Below are 21,548 nucleotides of genomic sequence, written 5' to 3'. Positions count from 1 at the left end.
CAAAGTGTAATTACATATAATCGTTCATAAGCACACAATAATCGTTTCACTGAAGGTAATACATAGGCTACTAAATAAGACTAAAAAACGTTTATAAACTTTTAATAAAACTCTTATAAAGTATTCTATAAAGCTCTATAAAAATATTACAATATTCAATATTTTATATTATTTATGGCACAAAAATCTTCACTGGTTCTGATTCTATATTAATTATTCAATAATTACTGAACACAACTGCTGTCCTGGAGGGTAGATAGGCCTGAAACAAACAAGTTATAGTTTTCAGAATTCAACTCAAGATTACAATAAAATTGTAATAGAATTCGTCGAAAAGCGACGTAAGAAAAACAAAGTTAATTTAAAAGTGAGTACAGGCTATTAACATAGATAGTACAGGGTTGGGCAGGAAGGTATGGTTGATTTGAAATAACAGTTACACACTCATTTCTAAACGAAACTCAAAATTATTTTTTAGAGTGTACTTTGGATGTTGCCATTATGAAAATTAAATAGGAAAAAGATTATAAAACATTATGATTGAGTAATAAAAATAACATATGTTAAATGCTGTCCGTTTTTGTCCATATACTCGTGTAGACGTTGTGAGAAGTTGTCCATACTCCTCTGAAGCAATGCACGTGGTACTGCTCGAACTTCTTGTGTTATTGTTCAACTCAGGGCTTCAAGGGTTCGTGGTTTGTTTATGTATACACGTGCTTTTAGGTAGCCCCATAAAACTAATTATTGGCCCTTACTTTATTGAGGAAACGGTCGAGCCGTCAATGTCAATACGGATCGTTATCTAACGATGCTGCGTGAATTTTTTCTGCCACAATTGAGAAGACGACGTATCAACGTCAATACTGTATGGTGTCAAGAGGATGGGGCGACTTGCCATACATCGAGAGCAGCTATGGAATTTCTAAGGCAGACCTTCCCTAGACGCGTGGAGTTATGGAGTGGCCTCCTCGGTCACCGGACCTATCATCTTGTGACTATTTTTTATGGGCTACCTAAGAGCACGTGTATATAAACAAACCACGTATCCTTGAAACCTTGAATTCGAGCGGTACCACGTGCAATGCTTCAGAGGAGTATGGACAACTTCTCACAACGTCTACACGAGTATATGAACAAAAACGGACAGCATTTAACAGATGTTATGTAGAGCCTTTAATACTTCTATAAAAGTCAATTGTGAGAAGCCTGTTAGAATATGCATTCGAAATTTGGCATCCATATTATAATGAACAGATTTACCAACTGGAACGTTTACAGAACAAATTTTTGAGATGCATTTATTACAGAAAACATAATATCTTTCGTCCCTTTGATTATCCTTCTAATTCACTTAGAAATGAGTTCGATATTACTTCTTTAAAAGTAAGACGCGATGTCAAATCAACTATTTTCCTTTATAATTTACTCAATGATAAAATATTTATTATAATATTGAACCTCAATCTTCTAAATATGTAAGTAACTGAACCACAAAATTTCAAAGTGTAATTACATATAATCGTTCATAAGCACACAATAATCGTTTCACTGAAGGTAATACATAGGCTACTAAATAAGACTAAAAAACGTTTATAAACTTTTAATAAAACTCTTATAAAGTATTCTATAAAGCTCTATAAAAATATTACAATATTCATATTTTATATTATTTATGGCACAAAAATCTTCACTGGTTCTGATTCTATATTAATTATTCAATAATTACTGAACACAACTGCTGTCCTGGAGGGTAGATAGGCCTGAAACAAACAAGTTATAGTTTTCAGAATTCAACTCAAGATTACAATAAAATTGTAATAGAATTCGTCGAAAAGCGACGTAAGAAAAACAAAGTTAATTTAAAAGTGAGTACAGGCTATTAACATAGATAGTACAGGGTTGGGCAGGAAGGTATGGTTGATTTGAAATAACAGTTACACACTCATTTCTAAACGAAACTCAAAATTATTTTTTAGAGTGTACTTTGGATGTTGCCATTATGAAAATTAAATAGGAAAAAGATTATAAAACATTATGATTGAGTAATAAAAATAACATATGTTAAATGCTGTCCGTTTTTGTCCATATACTCGTGTAGACGTTGTGAGAAGTTGTCCATACTCCTCTGAAGCAATGCACGTGGTACTGCTCGAACTTCTTGTGTTATTGTTCAACTCAGGGCTTCAAGGGTTCGTGGTTTGTTTATGTATACACGTGCTTTTAGGTAGCCCCATAAAACTAATTATTGGCCCTTACTTTATTGAGGAAACGGTCGAGCCGTCAATGTCAATACGGATCGTTATCTAACGATGCTGCGTGAATTTTTTCTGCCACAATTGAGAAGACGACGTATCAACGTCAATACTGTATGGTGTCAAGAGGATGGGGCGACTTGCCATACATCGAGAGCAGCTATGGAATTTCTAAGGCAGACCTTCCCTAGACGCGTGGAGTTATGGAGTGGCCTCCTCGGTCACCGGACCTATCATCTTGTGACTATTTTTTATGGGCTACCTAAGAGCACGTGTATATAAACAAACCACGTATCCTTGAAACCTTGAATTCGAGCGGTACCACGTGCAATGCTTCAGAGGAGTATGGACAACTTCTCACAACGTCTACACGAGTATATGAACAAAAACGGACAGCATTTAACAGATGTTATGTAGAGCCTTTAATACTTCTATAAAAGTCAATTGTGAGAAGCCTGTTAGAATATGCATTCGAAATTTGGCATCCATATTATAATGAACAGATTTACCAACTGGAACGTTTACAGAACAAATTTTTGAGATGCATTTATTACAGAAAACATAATATCTTTCGTCCCTTTGATTATCCTTCTAATTCACTTAGAAATGAGTTCGATATTACTTCTTTAAAAGTAAGACGCGATGTCAAATCAACTATTTTCCTTTATAATTTACTAAATAATAAAATTGATTCATCCTATTTGTCAATACCATTGTTCGCCGTTCTGGGGTTTCATTTCATATAGCGCGCTCTAGAACTGTAAGTCATTATAACTCTCCTCTAAATAGAGTTCAGAGAATCTCTAATCATTGTTCGGAGAAATTAGACGTCTTCTGGTTCTACCCCTCCAAATTCGGTAAGATCTCATATAATGTGATCTGTCTTTTTGTGATTGGTGTTCTAATTTTATAAAATTTATATTATTAATTCAATTAATCATTTCCTTCCATTCTTGGTTTTACACAGACATTCTTTCTCTCTTAATTCTTTTTTTCTCTTTCTATTTTTTTATTATTATTTGATTTTATTTTGTTTGATAATTATTCTTATAATCAATTATTATTGTTCACGATTACTTTAACGATTATTTGTATTATTTTATATTAATTGTATATTTCTTCATTTTGTTATCCTCTTGTATTTCAAATTGTATGTGTTGAAAATATTGTATTGTGCGAAAGAGGCAAAATGGGTTGTCTCCATTAATAAAATTATTATTATTATTATTATTATTATTATTATTATTATTATTATTATTATTATTATTATTATTATTATTATTATTATTATTATTATTATTATTATTATTATCATTCTTGTTAGCACCGAAAATAATTTGAATGATTTTGTGAATCACCTGAATGAAATTGCGGCGACCAGCCCAGCCCAAGGGGTCGGTGAAATGTGTGACACTGGTGTCAATGCGGTTGTGACCGCCGAACGCCGGGTCGTCAGAGTTGAGGACAACCTTGAACTGGCCGCTGCCCTCGACGCCCATGCGGTAGTCGGTGTAGCTCTTGGTCGGGTGGAAGTTGAACGCAAACAGCAGGCCGGCGCGCTCGAATACGATCACCTTGTCGTCCTGGTGTTTCCAGCTCACGTAGCCCTGACCAAACAGAGAAATTCAACAGTCAAAGGGAACAGACACTGACTTTTCAAGAGTTCTTGAATGTGATTAATTGTAAATATGTCACACAATAAGCTTCGGTTGTTGTGGTTAACTTGCGAATATAATAGATAAAATAATTACTGTACAGATGAGCTAGCCATTGAATTGAGATTGGCCTCCCTGAATTCATTATTAGAATAGAAGAGGGGTTGGAGATCAACCATGACATCAACCTTCTATTGAAAGTCACAAGGGACAGGCTTCTTATTTCGTTAGGTAGCATAAATATAAAATATAATTTTTTTTGCGTAGTTGAGACAAAGACATTTTCTTAGTCTTTTTCATTCAATAATAATATAGTAATAAAACAGTTCTATATATATCTGTATGAAGTGATATTTTTCTGTTTTTTTTCTAAGTAATTTATGTACTGTTCACTTGATTTTGCCAATAACATGTACCGTATTTGTTCGTTCACTCTTCCTTGTAGGAAAAGTAGTTGTGGAAAATTGTAGGGCTACTACAGTTGTTAGAATGGAATAAAACTAGTTACCGTTTTTATATGTTTTATTAGGCCGTACCGTTGTTTATTCAATGCTGTTCATTTATTTCACTCTCTCTCGAAAATGGTTGTAAATAGTTGAAACATGTTGTAATGAATTAATAAAACATGTACAAAATGGAACTTGAGAATTTTTATTCCAATCCAACCATGTATTAGTGGGTTAAGTGGAAGAGGGGGCTCTTATTGCCTCAACTTCGCCCACATCACTTGCAATGTTATAAAGTGAAAAAAAAACATTTATCTATCTATTTTTCATACGACCAGCACACGGCATATTAAAATAACCTTGACGAATATACAGTTGCATTATTTGTTCTACTTACAGGATCCTGGTGCAGCCATCCATACTTCTCCTCGAGATGGTTCATGGCGGCGTCAAAGTTGTTGAGGTACTTGTACTTGAGAAGATCGTCGTCGACCAGATTCCACTGGCGGCGAGCGTAGTGATACGAGTCGTTGTTTCCCACCCTGGGGAAGTCCAGCCACTCGGGGTGCCCGAATTCGTTCCCTGTATTGCAAAAATGTTCAGAATGTGATCGAAGGAAACCAGAATGGTCTATGCATTACAATGTTATTGAATAATTTGGATTTGGTACTGATAGTGAGTAACTAATTTGTTTATTCATTTCGTATTTAAAGAACATATTCAACTCTACAAATCAACGGTTGAAATTCTTTAAAAATTCAGAACTAGATTGAGGGGTATCAAAATAACAGAATGATCCATGCTGCATTGCAATATTTATTCATTTATTTACGATATAAATAAAACTGATGTTATATATCATTGGTAGATGAAATAATAAAGTAGCCATTGTGCTATTTTTCTTCCAAATTTATAGGTGATGACACAGTCCAAAATAGGGTTAGAATTTCACGAGTACAATTTCTATACAATTTAAGTCCAGAATAAACATGAATAAATATTGTACTGAATAATCCACTTAATTAGGATTTTGATGCAATCTCTAATAGCTAATAGTAGGAACTAACTTCCTATTCATTTAGTATGTGAGAGTATATTTCACTTTACTACTGTATTCATTCTATTTATTTATTAGGTTAGCACAAACAATACAATGATCGGAATAGAAAAAACAGGCTATTGCCCAAAACTTTTTCAATTTCCTAATTTAGTTTTAAATTGTCCAAATATTATACATAGGTTATGTTATTCATTTTAATTTTCTACACCAAACCACAATCCAAGAATATAGATGAGATAAAACAAACAATTTTAAATTTGGATAGATTGATTTTATAGTCAATGGTAGAAATTCTTCGGTGAGAAAAGGTAGTGTACTTACTACATTCCATTGAAGCACAAGCATTGCAATAGAAAGCTTCATCTCTCCTATTTTCTCTGTGGCACCCAAATTTATGGACGTGCCTCGTAAATATAAGTAGTTGATTGGGAATATTCACTTTCAATCTGAATATACGGTATTCAAAATATTGATTTTTTATTCAAGTTGAATTTTAAATATTCACTTAGGGGTACTACAATAATCAATAATAATACAATAATCTATTGGGGCTACCACAATAATCATTGAAATTGAATGAAAATAATCAAGTGTATCTACTTGCACTTGGAAATGACTATAATAATAGTGAAAACATGTTGTGTTTTAAAATAATATATTAAGAATACTAAATGATTTTTTTCATGTCAATAATAGTTAAATATTTACCCTATTCCTATTCATTGAAAGAACAAACAATGTTATAGGAAATGTTAGAGAAGTAAAAAACGTAATGAGCTTGACTTTAGCCTGATGACGTTGCATGCAAAGATTAGTGAATAATGCTGCTTTTTGGGAGAACTGACCAATAAAGTTGAGGTAGGCCTCTCCTCCGAGAGCATGTGTGATGAGCCTGATCATCTTGTGCAGCGCTATGCCGCGGTCTATGACCAGAGAGGGGTCTGATATCGTGGACATGTGAGTGTACATCTCCTTGTCCATCAGCCAGAACGCTATTGTCTTGTCACCGACCAGGGCCTGTCAATAACAAATTGTTATAAAAACACATTTATTTGGGATCAAAATTGATTTGAATGTGTGACATGAATGTGATGGGTCACTCCTTAATTTTTTCAAATCAAATTATTTCCCTGCCTGTTACATAAAAAAATGAGCGTAACATTTTCAAATAAGGTATATAGGCTAAGAAAAACCCCCTACAAGACGACAGGTCTGTGTGCAGGTGGGAGTATATTGCGATTTATTTATTTGAAAGCAAAACCTAACCCCTTACTCACATTAAGGGCCAGACCATATAAAGTGGTTTTTCAGGCGTTTTCAGACAGCGTTTTTAGAGTCGACAAAGCAGGAAGCTATCCGATTAGCTGATTGGGTTGGCGTCTCAAAAAACGCCTGATAAAACCGTTGAAAAGACGCTTAATATGGTCTGGCCCTAAACCTTTATTTCATTTTGACCTAATCCCTAACTAGAGTGCAACGGTGAAACTCTTTGTAACCAAAACTTGATAGCGTGAAACCAAAGCTTGACGAACTGAATGGCTCAACATTCTGTTTATCTCAAAAAATTGTCAAAATCGGTCTTAATAAACTGAGTTCCCGACGAACTAAGACCTTCCCAACAACAGTTTTGTATTCAATTTTGTTTTGAGAGCAGTGCAAGACTCCATCGCGTAGCTACTGACCAATTTCTCTCTGTATATGGTTGTTGGGTGTTGACTAATTTTTTCAGTTCTTCGCAAACAGTTGACAGTTATCAAATCAAATATATTGCAAAATCAATAAACAATATTCACAAACAAAATAAAGTTCCATACTATTCAGGTTTTAGCTCTGATTTTTACTTTTTTCTGTAGTTGAGCTGTACGAACCTGGTCATGTGACTCGGCATAAGCGACAGTCTTCTCCATCCAGCGTCGGTTGGAAAGAGTGTGCACAATGTTGCCCATATCCCAGCCGTCATCGGGCACTTCCTTGAGCAGTTTGATCCACTTGTCGGGTATGGCCATTGCCAGCCTGTAGTCGAAGCCTATGCCTCCCTCTGCCACGGGCCGACATGAGCCTGGCATGCCGGATACGTCCTGAGGCACAGAGAGATCAGAGTCAATGATATGATCAAATGATGAGAATAGTTGTTAGTGGACAAATTATTGGCTCAAGGAAGAAGTGATTAGTACGAACAGATGCAAGGATTAGAGCTGTTCTAATGATGGTGAGTCTTGTTCATGTTCATTAACTGATGTTGCAATAAATATTCTAATATATAATATCGAGTGACGTGGCTGGTTCAGGTCTGGTGTCATAATTTCAGGGCCTCTGACATGACCAAACAACTGCTTTTCAGGCAGCCGGGACCGACGACTTAACGTGTCCATCCGAAACACGGGAGTCTTAGACCAATATTCCAAGTAAATGAATACATCATCATTTCTAAATTAAAAAATGTTTCTTGCTTTTTTGGATTGTAAATTGGAGTGTGTACAGTAATTCAAAAATGTGGAGGAGGTGACACAGTCATATCCTAGCTACATTTAAGCTGTTGTATAAATTAGAATTGAAACCGTTTTGGGCTTAAGCCTGTCGTACTTTTCTTAAATTTCTGTAATCTAATTATAAAGGAAAGAACTCGCTTATACACGTACGGTATAGGAAAAATATGTTTGACGCATCATCACGTCCGAACTACTGGACTGATCAACTTGAAATTTTGCATTTAGATTCTTAATCAACTAAGGATGGTTATAGGCCTATTTTCAATTCTTCAAGATTTCATTATGTCAAGTTTTCAGTTTGTCAAATTTTAAAATAGATCCTTGCGGAGCACTGGTTACCTGCTAGTTCGGAATAATTGAATGAATAAATCATCGGCTAAGACCAATCATCAACGTAACTTTCCATTAAAAAGGTTCGACTGACAATCGAAAACCTAGTAACCTAGTGCATGTCGCTTCCAAGTTGCAACATTGGTGTGCAGACGAAAATCGCTTACATGTGACTGCAAAATTGAGAATCAACAATTTCTATCTGTGAGCCATCCGACGAGTATGCTCCACGGTTGACACAGTTGATGGCTTAACATTCCAAATGCTTACTTGATGTACCGTATAACGTTTTTTTCAAAAAGCGATTTACACTCCAAGATCAAACCAATTTTTAACTTGAAAATGTTATAAACTAATCATTGAAGTTTATTCACACCATAAAAAAACAAATAAATTACACAAACACTGTTTGTAAATTAAGTGACTACTACATCAAGTAAGCGTGGCCAGTGTGTAATTAAGCTATATTGTTATTTAAATAAACATAAAATAGTTCTAAAACTCTACAGTCTAAAGACTAGGAACAAAATATGATGACAAGTTTAGTTACAGTTCATAAAAAACAACTTTGTACTCTGTTAAATCTTGTGGAAGTTATCTGATGGTTTAACATTGAAATTCAGCTCTAATACCATGAAATACATAGGTAACTTATTTGACAAAGTATTGGCAAAGAGTAGATCACCTTCATGACTATTTGATAGGCGATATTCATAATCATTAATTTTTTTGGGTCCTTTAAAATAGACTAGCTATTTTCCAGTCAGCCAACAACTCTATGGTATGTCTAGTGCGTGAGCATTTCAATTTTTTCGCCTCCTCAAAGTGATGAAACGTTAATGAATATGGCCTTAATCATGAAAATTATAATAGTCACTATATTTTGAGCAAAGTTTTAGAAAACCATCCATATTTGAAAAAGGTTTGTTTCATTTTATAAATTGAATCTGAAATGCTGACCTCAGCTATGGTGATCATATTGGGATAGAAGTCGTGTAGTAGATGGTTGGCGAGCATGAGGTAGACGACTGCTTCTGTGTCCACGTTCAAACCGAAGTACTCATCGTAGTGACCACTGAAACCCTGGCCTATACCTCGAGAATGGTACAGCATAGATGTCACGCCGTCGAATCTGAAACGAGAATATCAATTGAAAAAAAAGAATAGATAAAGATTATTTGAAGTAGATCAGTAGTAGTTGAATGGAATGAAAAATCTTTTAATACAGTAACTTGTTATTTTGAAAGCCCGCGCTGACAATTATTTTTTGAATAGTAGCGCTCATCGAAATTCCATCTAGAAGTTTACCCTGTTGTCAATATTTGCAGTAGCAGAAGTCTTCGGGGTGAATTACATCATTTAATTTGGATTTTCGTTTAATAATATTAAAAAGAACTCCAAAATAAGGAAACAGGCTGGAATAATCTACTTATTATAAATATTATTGTCAATAGGTATTGATTTGATAGCTTAATAATAATTATTGTTTCGAGTATAGGCCATTGTACTAAATGACTCAAGTCTATAATAATTCATGCAGTGCAATAAAATCAAGCAACTTCTGGCTATTACGATTGATCAGTTTTTTTATTGTAATTTGACTGCAATCTGACACTTTGGTTAATGAACAGTTTACTTCTATCTAGCTTAAATGACTACGTTAAAGTTTGACATCAAAGGCATATTCACTCCTTTACAGTCTAAGTGAGCAATGCCCAAGCACTGTTTCTTTCAGAATCACTCTTGCTATATTTAAACGAGATCTGTAGGCTTCTTCCTTTTCAGTCTTCTCACTGTATTAGAGTTGTCAATGAGGTGTAGAGGAAATCTTCAAGATTTTCAATTCTCTTGATTAACTGCTGTTTTTCTTCCTCAGATTCAAATCAAATCAAATCATTTATTTGCCATACAATAAATACATATTCAAAACATAATAAAAGAAAATACATAATTTTATAATCAAAAGTATAAAATAATTAAAATAAAAATTAAGCATAAATAATACCAAAATCATAATTAGATTCTCAATGGTAATCCGGCATCACCAGCAAAAGGAATCAAGCCTTGCCCGCTGGTGAGAGTTGCAATCAGCTAGTTACATTGGTTGTTTCCTAGTTTTTTATACAATAATAGAGAAAAAAAAATAATCCACGCTTTAAAATATGCTTTAAAAAATTAGATTATGCCTTCAATTGAAAAGAAATAGTTTTCTTTTATCCAATTTTTTAGTATTTTGTAATTAATTTTTGCTTCCAGATCAAAAGGCAATTCATTTATGAATCTTGTACTTATATAAATGAGCTGTCTTCTAACTACTGTTAGTTTTGTTTTATAAATTTTATATTTATAGGTTGTATTTGGTCTTAAATCATATTGAACTATATCATTTAATAAAAATTTGTTTTTATACTTTATTATATATTTTGCTAAATTTTTCAAGTACAATTGCCTTACAGTCATCACATTAAATTCTTCAAATAGCAGATTCGTTGGATGCAATCGAGGTTTATTCAATATTGTTTTAATAATACACTTTTGAGTGATAAATAAGTTATTTAAATGACTATCGAAAGCCCCACCCCATTATCCCATATTCTAATATGGATTGCACCAAAGCAAAATATACTGTTTTTAAATCCTGAAGTTTGAGTATTTTGTTAATTTTATAGAATTTGAAAGAAATATATTTGAGTTTTTTACATAAATAAGCTAAATGGAAATGCCATTTCAGGTATTCGTCAATAATTATCCCTAGATATTTTAAGTTACTTACATTTTCAATACTTGGACAAACGCAGAGATTCTTGTCTGTGCACTCAGAGTGAAGTTTAATTTTTAAATGAATACTAGGCTTTCCTGCTGCATTTGCTGAGAATGAGACATATTTAGTTTTTTGAACATTCAAACTCAGAGTGTTCAATTCCAGCCATTTTTTAATTTTACACAAATCCCTTTCAGCAACCCCGAACGCATCATCCCAGTTTTTCCGCGCGAAAATTATAGCTGTATATTCAGCAAATGATACAAGTTTACCACATTCTAAATTTAATTTTAAAAGGTCGTTTACATAGAGCAAGAACAAAATAGGAGATAAAACGGTTCCCTGAGGCAATCCAAACGAAGATAAAGTGACAGAAATTTTTTGAAAATCTATTGATAAAATTTGTGACCGGTCTTGCAAGTAGCTTTTTATTAGATCAAGGGCGATTCCTCTAATTCCCATTTTATCTAGTTTGATGAATAAGTTGTTGTGTGGTTTCTTCCATTGAAGATTTCTTCCACTTCAGCTCAGACTCCTTCCAAGCATTATATAGGATCTGCTCTGTTGCTGATTTGAGTTTGTTAATCCTAATGTACTTATCTGGTGAACAATCGTCAGCAATTAATGAACAATCAGCAGCATTAGATGACTCCTCCATTTTCGTAGGCACAGTTTCTACTCCTTCTTCTTCTTCAAACTCTGGCGCCAAGAATTTGGGTAGACGGATTAGTTGTTTATCCGACATCATTCGCGTTTATCGAAACATACTGTCCGAAACACTCGAATAGCACTCGCGTACGCGTGCGAACGCGGTTGCACAAAAACGACCTCGTTGAAAACACAATCGACCAATTTCTGCTTCGCTTGCATAGAAATCCAAAAAAAATTATCCGTCCCGAATTTGTTCTAATTAAAGAGTATTCAACCGAACTGCTGACTTTACTTTTCTACACTACACTAGACTAAACGGCTACACAACCTGTCGCTACGAGCTCTCGCAAAATACTGAGATTGATCAATTAATAATATTATAATTGAGAAACACTAATTGCGAATAAGTCAAGAAAGTTAATCTTGCTTATTTCAATTGTAGGACTGCAGTTTCGTGTTGAAACCAACAAAACTCCAGCTGTACTTCAGCATTATGAAAAAGTTCCACAATATCAATATGTATTTAAGAAAATTATATAACTTCTGAAAGTGTATTAGGCAAGATGTAATGATACTCATTCATAATGAAAATCCAAGAATATTGTCTAATATTACGAATTTATTAGTATTATTATTATTAGCGTATGGCTTTGAATGGTGGGGAGACCCAAGGGTATTCCACCTCGCCGTATATAGTCCAAAGTTCCCTAATGGGAAACCGGACACTAAGGTTATAGTCAGCACAATACTTTAAATTTACACTTTTCACTTCGGAATAAAGTTCATTTTGATGTTAAAAAGTCCAAACATATTCAAAACCGAAACAAAACACAAAACCACTTTGCCAAATTTAGAAAATATTTAATTTAGACAATAAATTTAGAGCCGAAATTTTTTTATGAATTCGTGATATCAGACAATATTAAATTTGATCAATATTAATTGTGATCTCATTAAATTTAAATCTCAGACAATATTAAATTTGATCAATATTAATTGTGATCTCATTAAATTTTATTGATGCTATTTGTTTTGATAGTATCATCAAATTCTAAGTGTCTCTATTATCTCTTTCAGAAACAGACGAAACAATAATTCTGGCATGGAAAATTTTGAAGAACATGAATCAATGAATCACAAAGATGTTGATCAATTACCTGAAACCATCGAATTGGTACTCCTCGCAGAACCATCTCAGGTTGGACAGTAGAAACCTCAATACTTCATAGCTGAAAATTAAAAACAAATCAAGGTAAGTCAATTAAATATGTTTTACATTTCTCTTGGGTGAATCATTATAAAGATAATTTTTCCAACTAAACATAGAAACATAAAATTGTAAGACTTTTCAACTTTATATATTATCACATAGTGAGAGATAATTATTTTGTGTGGTGGAGGTTCTCATCACAACTTGTTTTATTAAGACTATGTACTTACGGGGTACTTTCAGGCATTTAGTACTGTATATTATTAGATATCAGCTGTTGGTACTGGTACTGTTGGTCACTTATATACCTTATTCAAATAGATGATTATATACTTCTAGTATTATTCGACTGATATCAAATTATCAGATACTCGTAGTACTTACTCGGAATAGTTGAAGAGGCGACTGTCCCAGAGCGAATGCTCACCGCGGCTGCCCGCATGGAAGTAGCAGCTGTCAGTTCCGTCGAACTGGTTCAGGCCGTCCAACACGTTCTTGGAGGCGTGGGAGTGCACCACATCCAGCAGAACATACAATCCCAACCTGTGGGCCTCGTCTAGCATCTCCTTCAGTTCGTCTGGGGTACCGTAACGACTGTACAAATCGTTAGAAAATAGAGAACAGCATTATAAAAAAACTAATAGAAATAGAATGATGTGATCATGATAAAAGCATCAAGTCGTCACGAGTGTTGCAAATTCAGTTTTCCTCCTCTTCTTCACTTACTATTTATTCTTTAGATACTATTCATGTTCGTATTACACTCTCTGAAACAGAATACTACAGTTGACCTAATACTTCTCCTATCCATAAGGCTGCTGGACAGTCAACGCCGGTTCAGTGCGGCTGTCATGGCGTGGATTGGGGGAAGCTTGACCAGGCAGTTTTTATTTGATATGTGAGTGTATGTGTGTGTGTGTGTGTGTGTGTGTGTGTGTGTGTGTGTGTGTGTGTGTGTGTGTGTGTGTTTGTGTTTGTTTGTGTGAATGTTTGTATGAGTAAATGAGATTTTTACCTATTAAGATTTCTTGCTTCAAGTTTTCTCAGTTTTTTCTCTTTATTTCTTAAATTTGTAGTGTTGTGTTTAGTTGTTTTATTGAAATTCTCATTCATAATTTATTTTTGAATTGTAAAGTATATTATTATTTTTATGTAATGTAACTAATAATCGTGGATTAAGTGGAAGAGGGGGCTTTCATTGCCTCAATTTCGCCCAAATTACTTTTGAAATTGTAAAGTGTAAATAAAAGGCATTTATCTATCTATCCAAGGACTGAAAGTAACGCCATTTAGTATAGACAATAACGCGCTAGGATCAAGCGAAATATTGAATTAACGACCGTTAGCGAGTTCTCACTTTTGACTTACTGAAGGTCAAAGTCGTTGTCCGTCTGTTTGTATATTCTTCAATAACTTTAGAAAGAATTGATCAATCAGCTACACATTTTGAACACGTATTCTTAGAACCTTTTTACAGGTTAAGTTCAAAATTCAAGACGATATTGAACTAATTCATTAATGTTTCAAAGTTTGATATTTCACTATGTTTGATAGGTTTGTTTAACTTGTTACTCACCTTGAAACTGCAAAGAAGCTAGTAACTTGGTAGCCGAAACTTGCATAATAAGCATGCTCCATAACAGCCATAACCTGGATTGCATTGTAACCTGAGAAAGAGTATAATGAATAAATAGATCATTTATTAGAGGTAATCAATTCAATTTTGAATAAAATCTCGTTTTAGAATATTCACCATATTTAAGTTTACGTATGATCAATGACATCCTTTCCTAGTGGGTGAACAATGGTAAAAACAAAATTCAATTGAAAAAATAGGTATACATTTATTTCAATAAAACTCACCTAATTTGACGATTCTTGGGAGAGTATTCTGAGCGAACTCTTTGTACTGCCCCACTCTTCCCTCGGATGTGGCTATTCCAACATGGCACTCGTAAATTCTCAGACTTTTCGGTTTAGGAACTTTTGGATACTTCATTTGATACTTCTGCAATTTAATGTAAACATGGCATCAATCGTAACTAACAAATAATATACTGATACTTTATTAAACAATTGATAGAAACAAATATTATATTGATATTATTTCTAAACAATTAGCTGATTTACAGATGAAAATTACTGAGATATTGCAATAATTCAAATGCTAATGAATTAATTATTATTATTAAACGAAAATCCAAATTCGGGGTGGATTACAGCATTTAATTTGGATTTTCATTTAAAAATAATAATTAGCTGATTGTAAAATCAAGCTGTGAATTTTCATAAGCTTACTTGAGAAAAGATACGTTTTCAGTTGATATTTTTGGAAAAAGGCACACGGAAAGTATTTCAAGGTGAAATTGAATTACTGTAATTTTTGAAAGAGTAATAATATTATTAGATGTCAATTTCAAATAGTGTTCAAATTCACTACCTATGCAGTCAAGAAATCAAAACGTTCTATGTAACATCAAAATAGCTCTGCACTTTTGATTATTTTGAACTTTTTTTTAATTATAAGTAGTGTGACTTACATTTTGTGGATGCCAGACACGTTGCTTGTATGTGAATCCCTCTTCTCTCGGAGGAGCCACCACGTATGTGGCCCATGGTGACAAGCGGTCCACCAGTTCACCATTTTGGGTTTGTACCACAACCTTCAACAAAATAATTGAACAATTCCAATTCAATCCAATTTATTGTCATTTATGAAGTTGTTACTATACAAACATTCCAATAGTTGACTATAGTGTGATTTATTTTAAACTGTCAATAATTGTCGTGAATAACAACAATGTTTGGCATTCAATCAACGTGACTCACTACAAAGTATGAAGTGAATCTCACTATAGTATGAAATTATATAAAAAGACTAAGAAATTGTCAAAAACCACAGATTTTATTGATAGTTAGAAAGACCGGTTTCGGTTGTTACACCATTGTCAATCTCTGATACTCTTATCAGATTTTATTGATAACCACAGATTTTGTTGATAGTTAGAAAGACCGGTTTCGGTTGTTACACCATTGTCAATCTCTGATACTCTTATCAGATTTTATTGATAACCACAGCTTTTATTGATAGTTAGAAAGACCGGTTTCGGTTGTTACACCATTGTCAATCTCTGATACTCTTATCAGATTTTATTGATAACCACAGCTTTTATTGATAGTTAGAAAGACCGGTTTCGGTTGTTACATAATTGTCAATCTCTGATACTCTTATCAGATTTTATTGATAACCACAGCTTTTATTGATAGTTAGAAAGACCGGTTTCGGTTGTTACACCATTGTCAATCTCTGATACTCTTATCAGATTTTATTGATAACCACAGATTTTGTTGATAGTTAGAAAGACCGGTTTCGGTTGTTACACCATTGTCAATCTCTGATACTCTTATCAGATTTTATTGATAACCACAGCTTTTATTGATAGTTAGAAAGACCGGTTTCGGTTGTTACATCCGAATTGTGTAACAACCGAAACATGTCTTTCTAACAAACTATCAATAAAATCTGTGGTTTTTGACAATTTCATAGTCTTTTTATTTATTATGATACACAATACACAATATCATATTACACAATATCAAATTCTCAACTACACAAAAAGTGATAGTATGAAATGTTTAATAATTCAGAGCAGTATATGAATCATTACGAGTAGAATTGTATCCATGTATTTATTGAGAGTAGCAGTAAGTGAACTGTGAGTTGGAAGTTTTGATTTGCTTAATGAATCTCTTTTGGTTTTCAGGTGTTTTGGAAAAGTAAATCGTTGTCAAATTTGAAGAGTTTGAAAATTTTACTACAGATCTCTGAAGTGGGTGTCATTCAAGAGAAGATATCTAGGTTACATAAATTAATATCAATAGTTCAGATATAGATACGTTCAGTTTTAATTGCCTTATTAATGTCATGGCATGAAAATACATCTACCACATCTACACCTGGTCCTATCGGTTTCTTTTTCCATCCTTCCCTTATTATTCTTCCCCCATCCCATCCTTTCATCTATTTACTTATCCTGATACCTTTTTCACCTTCTCAAGGATTGAAGTTTTTCCTAGTACATGGATATCCATAGTTGGAAAACCCATTCAATCTTCCATCCTTTTTTTGTACCACTTTCTTTTTATTTTATTTTAATGTGTATTGTTGTTGTTGTTGTTGTTTGCATGTTTCTTTTTGTTATTCTCTGTATTAAACTTGTATGTGTGTGTGTAAAAATAAATTAAATATTGAATTTAACTAAGAAAGAAAAGAAAATGAAAAATTAACAATTTGATTAGTTCTGTATTTTAAATTGAGTTTTTCTTATTAAAGAATTTTGTTACCAAGTCGATGTTTGAACATAAATTCAGGTATAATGACCATTAAATAAATTAAAAGTGAATAGAAATTAATGGTAAGATTTAAATACGAAGCTAATAATGACCTTGACTTCAGATAAGTGACTTATAACGCTGGAGCCATCACTGTTTGGAGGAATATTCAGTTCCCATTTACCAAATTCGAGTTTGTTGTAAGGATGGCTTGAGCGGTTCCATCCATCTAAATTGAAACAGAAAGAAAATCATGATAAACATTCGGTTCAATTAGTTCTAAATAGGTTAGAGAACTCAATAAAATGATTATAAATATGCAGGGCTACGTTTTTTTAGTAATATAAAATAATAAAACGAATGCAGTACCCTTTCAACGTCAAAAACACCTTTGAAACTCAATAAAAAATAGTTTATTCTCTGATAAAAATTGGATAAGAAATTCATGTCATTGTACTTTGTAGTTGGAACATTTCCAGCTCAATTATTCTATCAATAATCATGGAAAATTACATTTTTTTGGAAAAATGACGCAAATGTAGAAAATTATTATTTCTAACGATAACAGCAATAATTTTCTAGAAAATATCAACATTCTGATAACTTCCTGAAATGTGAAATTTGTGACATGATGATTTTTTACAGAAATGTTTTAAACCTAAGATTTACTATCAGTTGAGACATTAGGAAAGGTCAAATCGAACTGCTTGATGATAAGTAAATAATTTGATTGTCACTATTTTGGACGTTTTATAGTCGACAAAAAATCCATTTAAATAGTACGATAACAATAGCTCTCCATCTATCTCAGGCCAGTAAGATCAAGGTCGCTAATGTTGACTCAAACACGGTTTAGCATAAATCATGAAGATTTGGATGTGTCTACAAAAATGCATTCAAGTTTAAAAATCCAAGTTGTTTGTGGAATATTTTGACTGAAACTATATTATTTTAACTCGAGTTAAAGTTTACTTTTTAAGTACCTATGTTGTATCGTGAGCTTTGGAATATAAAAAAGTATAGAAGTATTCAAAATGGTCAATAGTACTCATAACATACGATTAATAGAATGATAATTCTCCGAACAGAATTGTGAAATATGGTGTTTCAGAATCATATCCAGATAATAGAAAAAAATGTGACGCTTCAACATTTCACATAATTTTTTCAACTCTCTCTCTTTCACATTTTCGCCGCTCCACTATGTTTTCATCCTAAGTTACTAGAATTGACAAAAAAAGTTTACTTCCAGATAAATTTTATTAAGATAATGAACAATATGAGGTACATAGATTCCATCCAATTGTACCTATATATTATATACATATATTGTCTCCCTTGGAAATAAATGGAACATGTAATAACAAAAATCCTTGATGCTGTTTACATGACGAAACAGTTTTTAATAACTTTGTTGTAGTCCAGTTACTGTGTTTCCACGTGAATATTAAAAAATACTTTTTAATGAGGAATGCATTTCACTCCTAAGGAGAAGATCCTTATGTCCTTATTAGAACCTCCTAAGGAGGAGCTTCTTATGTCCTTATTAGGACCTCCTAATGGAATGCATTTCTCCTTTACTATCAAAAATTATGTTTAAGATTCACGAGGAAACAGTTCCTATCTGGACTACAACTAAGTTTAAATTGTCTATTGAATATTTGAATGTACTTTTTATAATTTATAAATATATCGTTTATATGAACTACCAAAACTATAAATAGTATTATTTTTTAATACAATTTAATAACTATTTTATTTAAGATTTTAATTAATAATTTTGATGCGACTTACTGAAATCTCCTGTGAGAAAGAGAGCTCTTGCACCGGGAGCCCATTCTCTGCATGTGACTGAGTTATCAGCATTGATGTGGACTCCATAGTAATTGTAGCCTTTGCTGAACTCATCCAGTCCACCTCCACTCTCATTCACCTTCTCTATGTAGTCTTTGAAACAGGCGTACCTTAACAAACAACAAAATGCTCAAAAATTAGTCACCATATACAATTTGCTTATTAGGTATTGCTTATTGATTCATTCCGAATTTTGTACTCATATATTGTCAAACAGTAAGCCTACCTGTATATGAATGAAATGATTAAGTCAGATTTTATACTTACATGACAGTTGTTATTATTCTCTTAGTGCCGGTTGCACAAAAGCCGGTTAAATTTCAACCGTGATTAATTTTACGAGAACCAATCAGAGAAGGTCTTTTTGATAAAACGGCTTTTGTGCAACCGGGCCCCAAGTATTTTTTAAAATTAATACGTTTATAGTTTTTGTAGATCCTTAATCAAAAATATATTTTTATAGTCACAAAATAAAGTGATAATTAAAAAGGAATAAAAGTGTTACCTATTGCCAGTTTCACATAATTTATTTGAGCCAAACTAAATTGTCAATCCACTTAAAACATCATCATCAGTGATGATCTTTTTTGGGTGTACCCAAAAAAAGGCCTTGAGGAAAAAAATACTCAAGCGCATTGAAACTTCAGTTTGGCTCAAATAAATTATGTGGAACTGACAATATCGCTTTTATTTTACCTTAATATGGAGAAGTTCCATAAAATTTCTGTTCATAGTATATTGTATAGTGACTATCATTGAAAATTGTATGAATCTCAAATTTCGTTGATTCAAGTAAAAAAGTAGACTTTAATAAGTTCTCAAGAAATCAATCAGGGAAACCAGCTGGACACCAATGTGTCCCAGCGGTGACGGTCTGGTGACCCGAGTGAGACATCAGCCAGAAACCAAAGCCTGGTGTCCGGCGTCCAAATTCTGATGTTCCTAGTGCAGTAAATGCAATACGAACTATATTGCCCCGCGACTCGCTCGGACGCTTGGTATTCCAGCCGGCTTTCCCAATGTAAAAAGGGCCGGGCTAAGCACTTATTGACAAACTTTACACTGATACCGTATATCAGTTTCTTGGAAATTGTACTCAAATAAATTAATTCAATTTTATAGAGTCAACATTTATGAATTAACTCAAGTTACAAGCTTAATAAATTAATTCATTATATTTTTTCTTCAGTCGGAAGAAAAAAATAAATCAAGGTTTTGGTAAAAATGATTGAGTTACTTTGAATTTTCATTTTTTTTTAAGAATCATTGTAAAACTTGGAGGAAAAAGACTCATTTTTCATTCAGAAAATTCTTATTCAAGTTAATAACATTGTTTTTAAATGGTAATATGTTTCTAGATAGAGTTGAAATTATTGCATTGAATTCAGAAAGTGTATTTTCATCATTAACACCAATTATCATATCACATGAATGGACAATGTGATTCTTGAGACACATTTTTCAAAATATAGAAAATAAGTTTTTTACAAGACAAAAGCAACAGGTTGTTTCTAACCTAACTTTTTCCTACCTTCTTCTGTATTCTCTTTCATAAGGCTTCAAGTACGGATCCCTATCAAGCATTTCTTGAAGTTTTGGAACTTCAACGTCCATGGGATCCATCGAGGAAAACTTTCCTCCCATGTTTGCAGATGAAGTACCTGCGACAACAATCCAAGGTCAAAATGATAATGCTCAATAAACACACAACACCACGCGACGTTCGACTCAGAATGAAGCGAAATTGAATACAGCATGAACTTTAGAATGTGTTGGTGTCAAAAAAGTGTGACGTATCAGTTCACTTATCTGCTTTTCAAAAGATAAAGCAAAATCGTCATGCTCGACGACCAAGTCATTTTATCCAGTTACCGCAGTTTTGTTTTACATTAAAATTATATTGCAACACAAAAAAAGCACAAAAGAGAGTGGTTTACATTGTTATGAACAATTAAAAAACAAACTAACGATGGTTTTCTAAAAAATCTCACAAACGAAACAGGCATTGATATGTTATAACAAGAGTGTTTTTATTAGTAGCAGGACATTCGTTGTTAGTTGTATTATCAAATTTAATCAAAATAGTGTTACTTGACAGTTGTGCATGTAATTACATTTCAATTCGGTCATTTTCTTTTGATACGGAATATATTCAACCTTGAATAATTCAGGTTTTGGATAATTCAAACTTGAACATGAATAAGATTACTGTCTGTTTATCTTTTTTTCCAAAAACAAGACACCAAGAAGACAGACGACGTAATAACTTAGTCGATAATAAAAATATCGATACATGATTGAAGGAAATGTTGAGTATCGATATGTCAATTATCAATCAATCGATATCCAATCTTCGAAAATGCAAAATAATGTTTTCTAGATACTATTCTGATTTATTGGATCATCAGAAGAAAATGAATTATTGCATCATTCCACATTTCTTGAATCAAATTGTAATTATTATGACAGTAAAATCAGAGATATCTACTTCAAAAAAAAAATGTG

The 21,548-nt window shown here is 33.0% G+C and overlaps 1 protein-coding gene across 2 annotated transcripts; it reads right to left on the bottom strand.

The window, feature by feature from the left end:
* Positions 1–86: 86 nt before the first annotated feature.
* On the bottom strand, positions 87–21,336 carry LOC111056224 (1,4-alpha-glucan-branching enzyme). Of its 2 annotated transcripts, none has more exons than XM_022343563.2 (15): positions 21,158–21,336; positions 20,575–20,704; positions 18,984–19,153; positions 17,303–17,418; positions 15,398–15,520; positions 14,721–14,865; positions 14,434–14,524; positions 13,242–13,451; positions 12,805–12,876; positions 9,196–9,367; positions 7,285–7,494; positions 6,262–6,433; positions 4,754–4,938; positions 3,614–3,862; positions 87–262 (listed from the first exon to the last, which is right to left on the bottom strand). In XM_022343563.2, exons 1-15 carry the CDS (start codon positions 21,171–21,173, stop codon positions 218–220), a joined length of 2,106 nt encoding a protein of 701 aa, XP_022199255.2. In that variant the 5' UTR covers positions 21,174–21,336; the 3' UTR covers positions 87–217. The 2 variants fall into 2 exon arrangements, with proteins under 2 accessions (XP_022199255.2, XP_039293117.1); XM_039437183.1 differs by lacking the exon at positions 87–262 and adding an exon at positions 1,495–1,763 and having other exon boundaries at positions 21,158–21,327.
* Positions 21,337–21,548: the final 212 nt, after the last annotated feature.

Source organism: Nilaparvata lugens, chromosome 10 (genome assembly GCF_014356525.2).
Source record: "Nilaparvata lugens isolate BPH chromosome 10, ASM1435652v1, whole genome shotgun sequence".
Classification (NCBI taxonomy): Eukaryota; Metazoa; Arthropoda; class Insecta; order Hemiptera; family Delphacidae; genus Nilaparvata; species Nilaparvata lugens.
The sequence above is the reverse complement of the archived record's forward strand: the minus strand, read 5'-3'. Positions and strand labels throughout refer to the sequence as shown.

Coding starts and splice junctions, on each gene's coding strand:
- LOC111056224 (XM_022343563.2), bottom strand. Junction 7,495..9,195: donor ATATGATCACCATAGCTGAG/GTCAGCATTTCA, acceptor TCTGTGCCTCAG/GACGTATCCGGCATGCCAGG. Junction 3,863..4,753: donor GATGGCTGCACCAGGATCCT/GTAAGTAGAACA, acceptor CTGTTTGGTCAG/GGCTACGTGAGCTGGAAACA.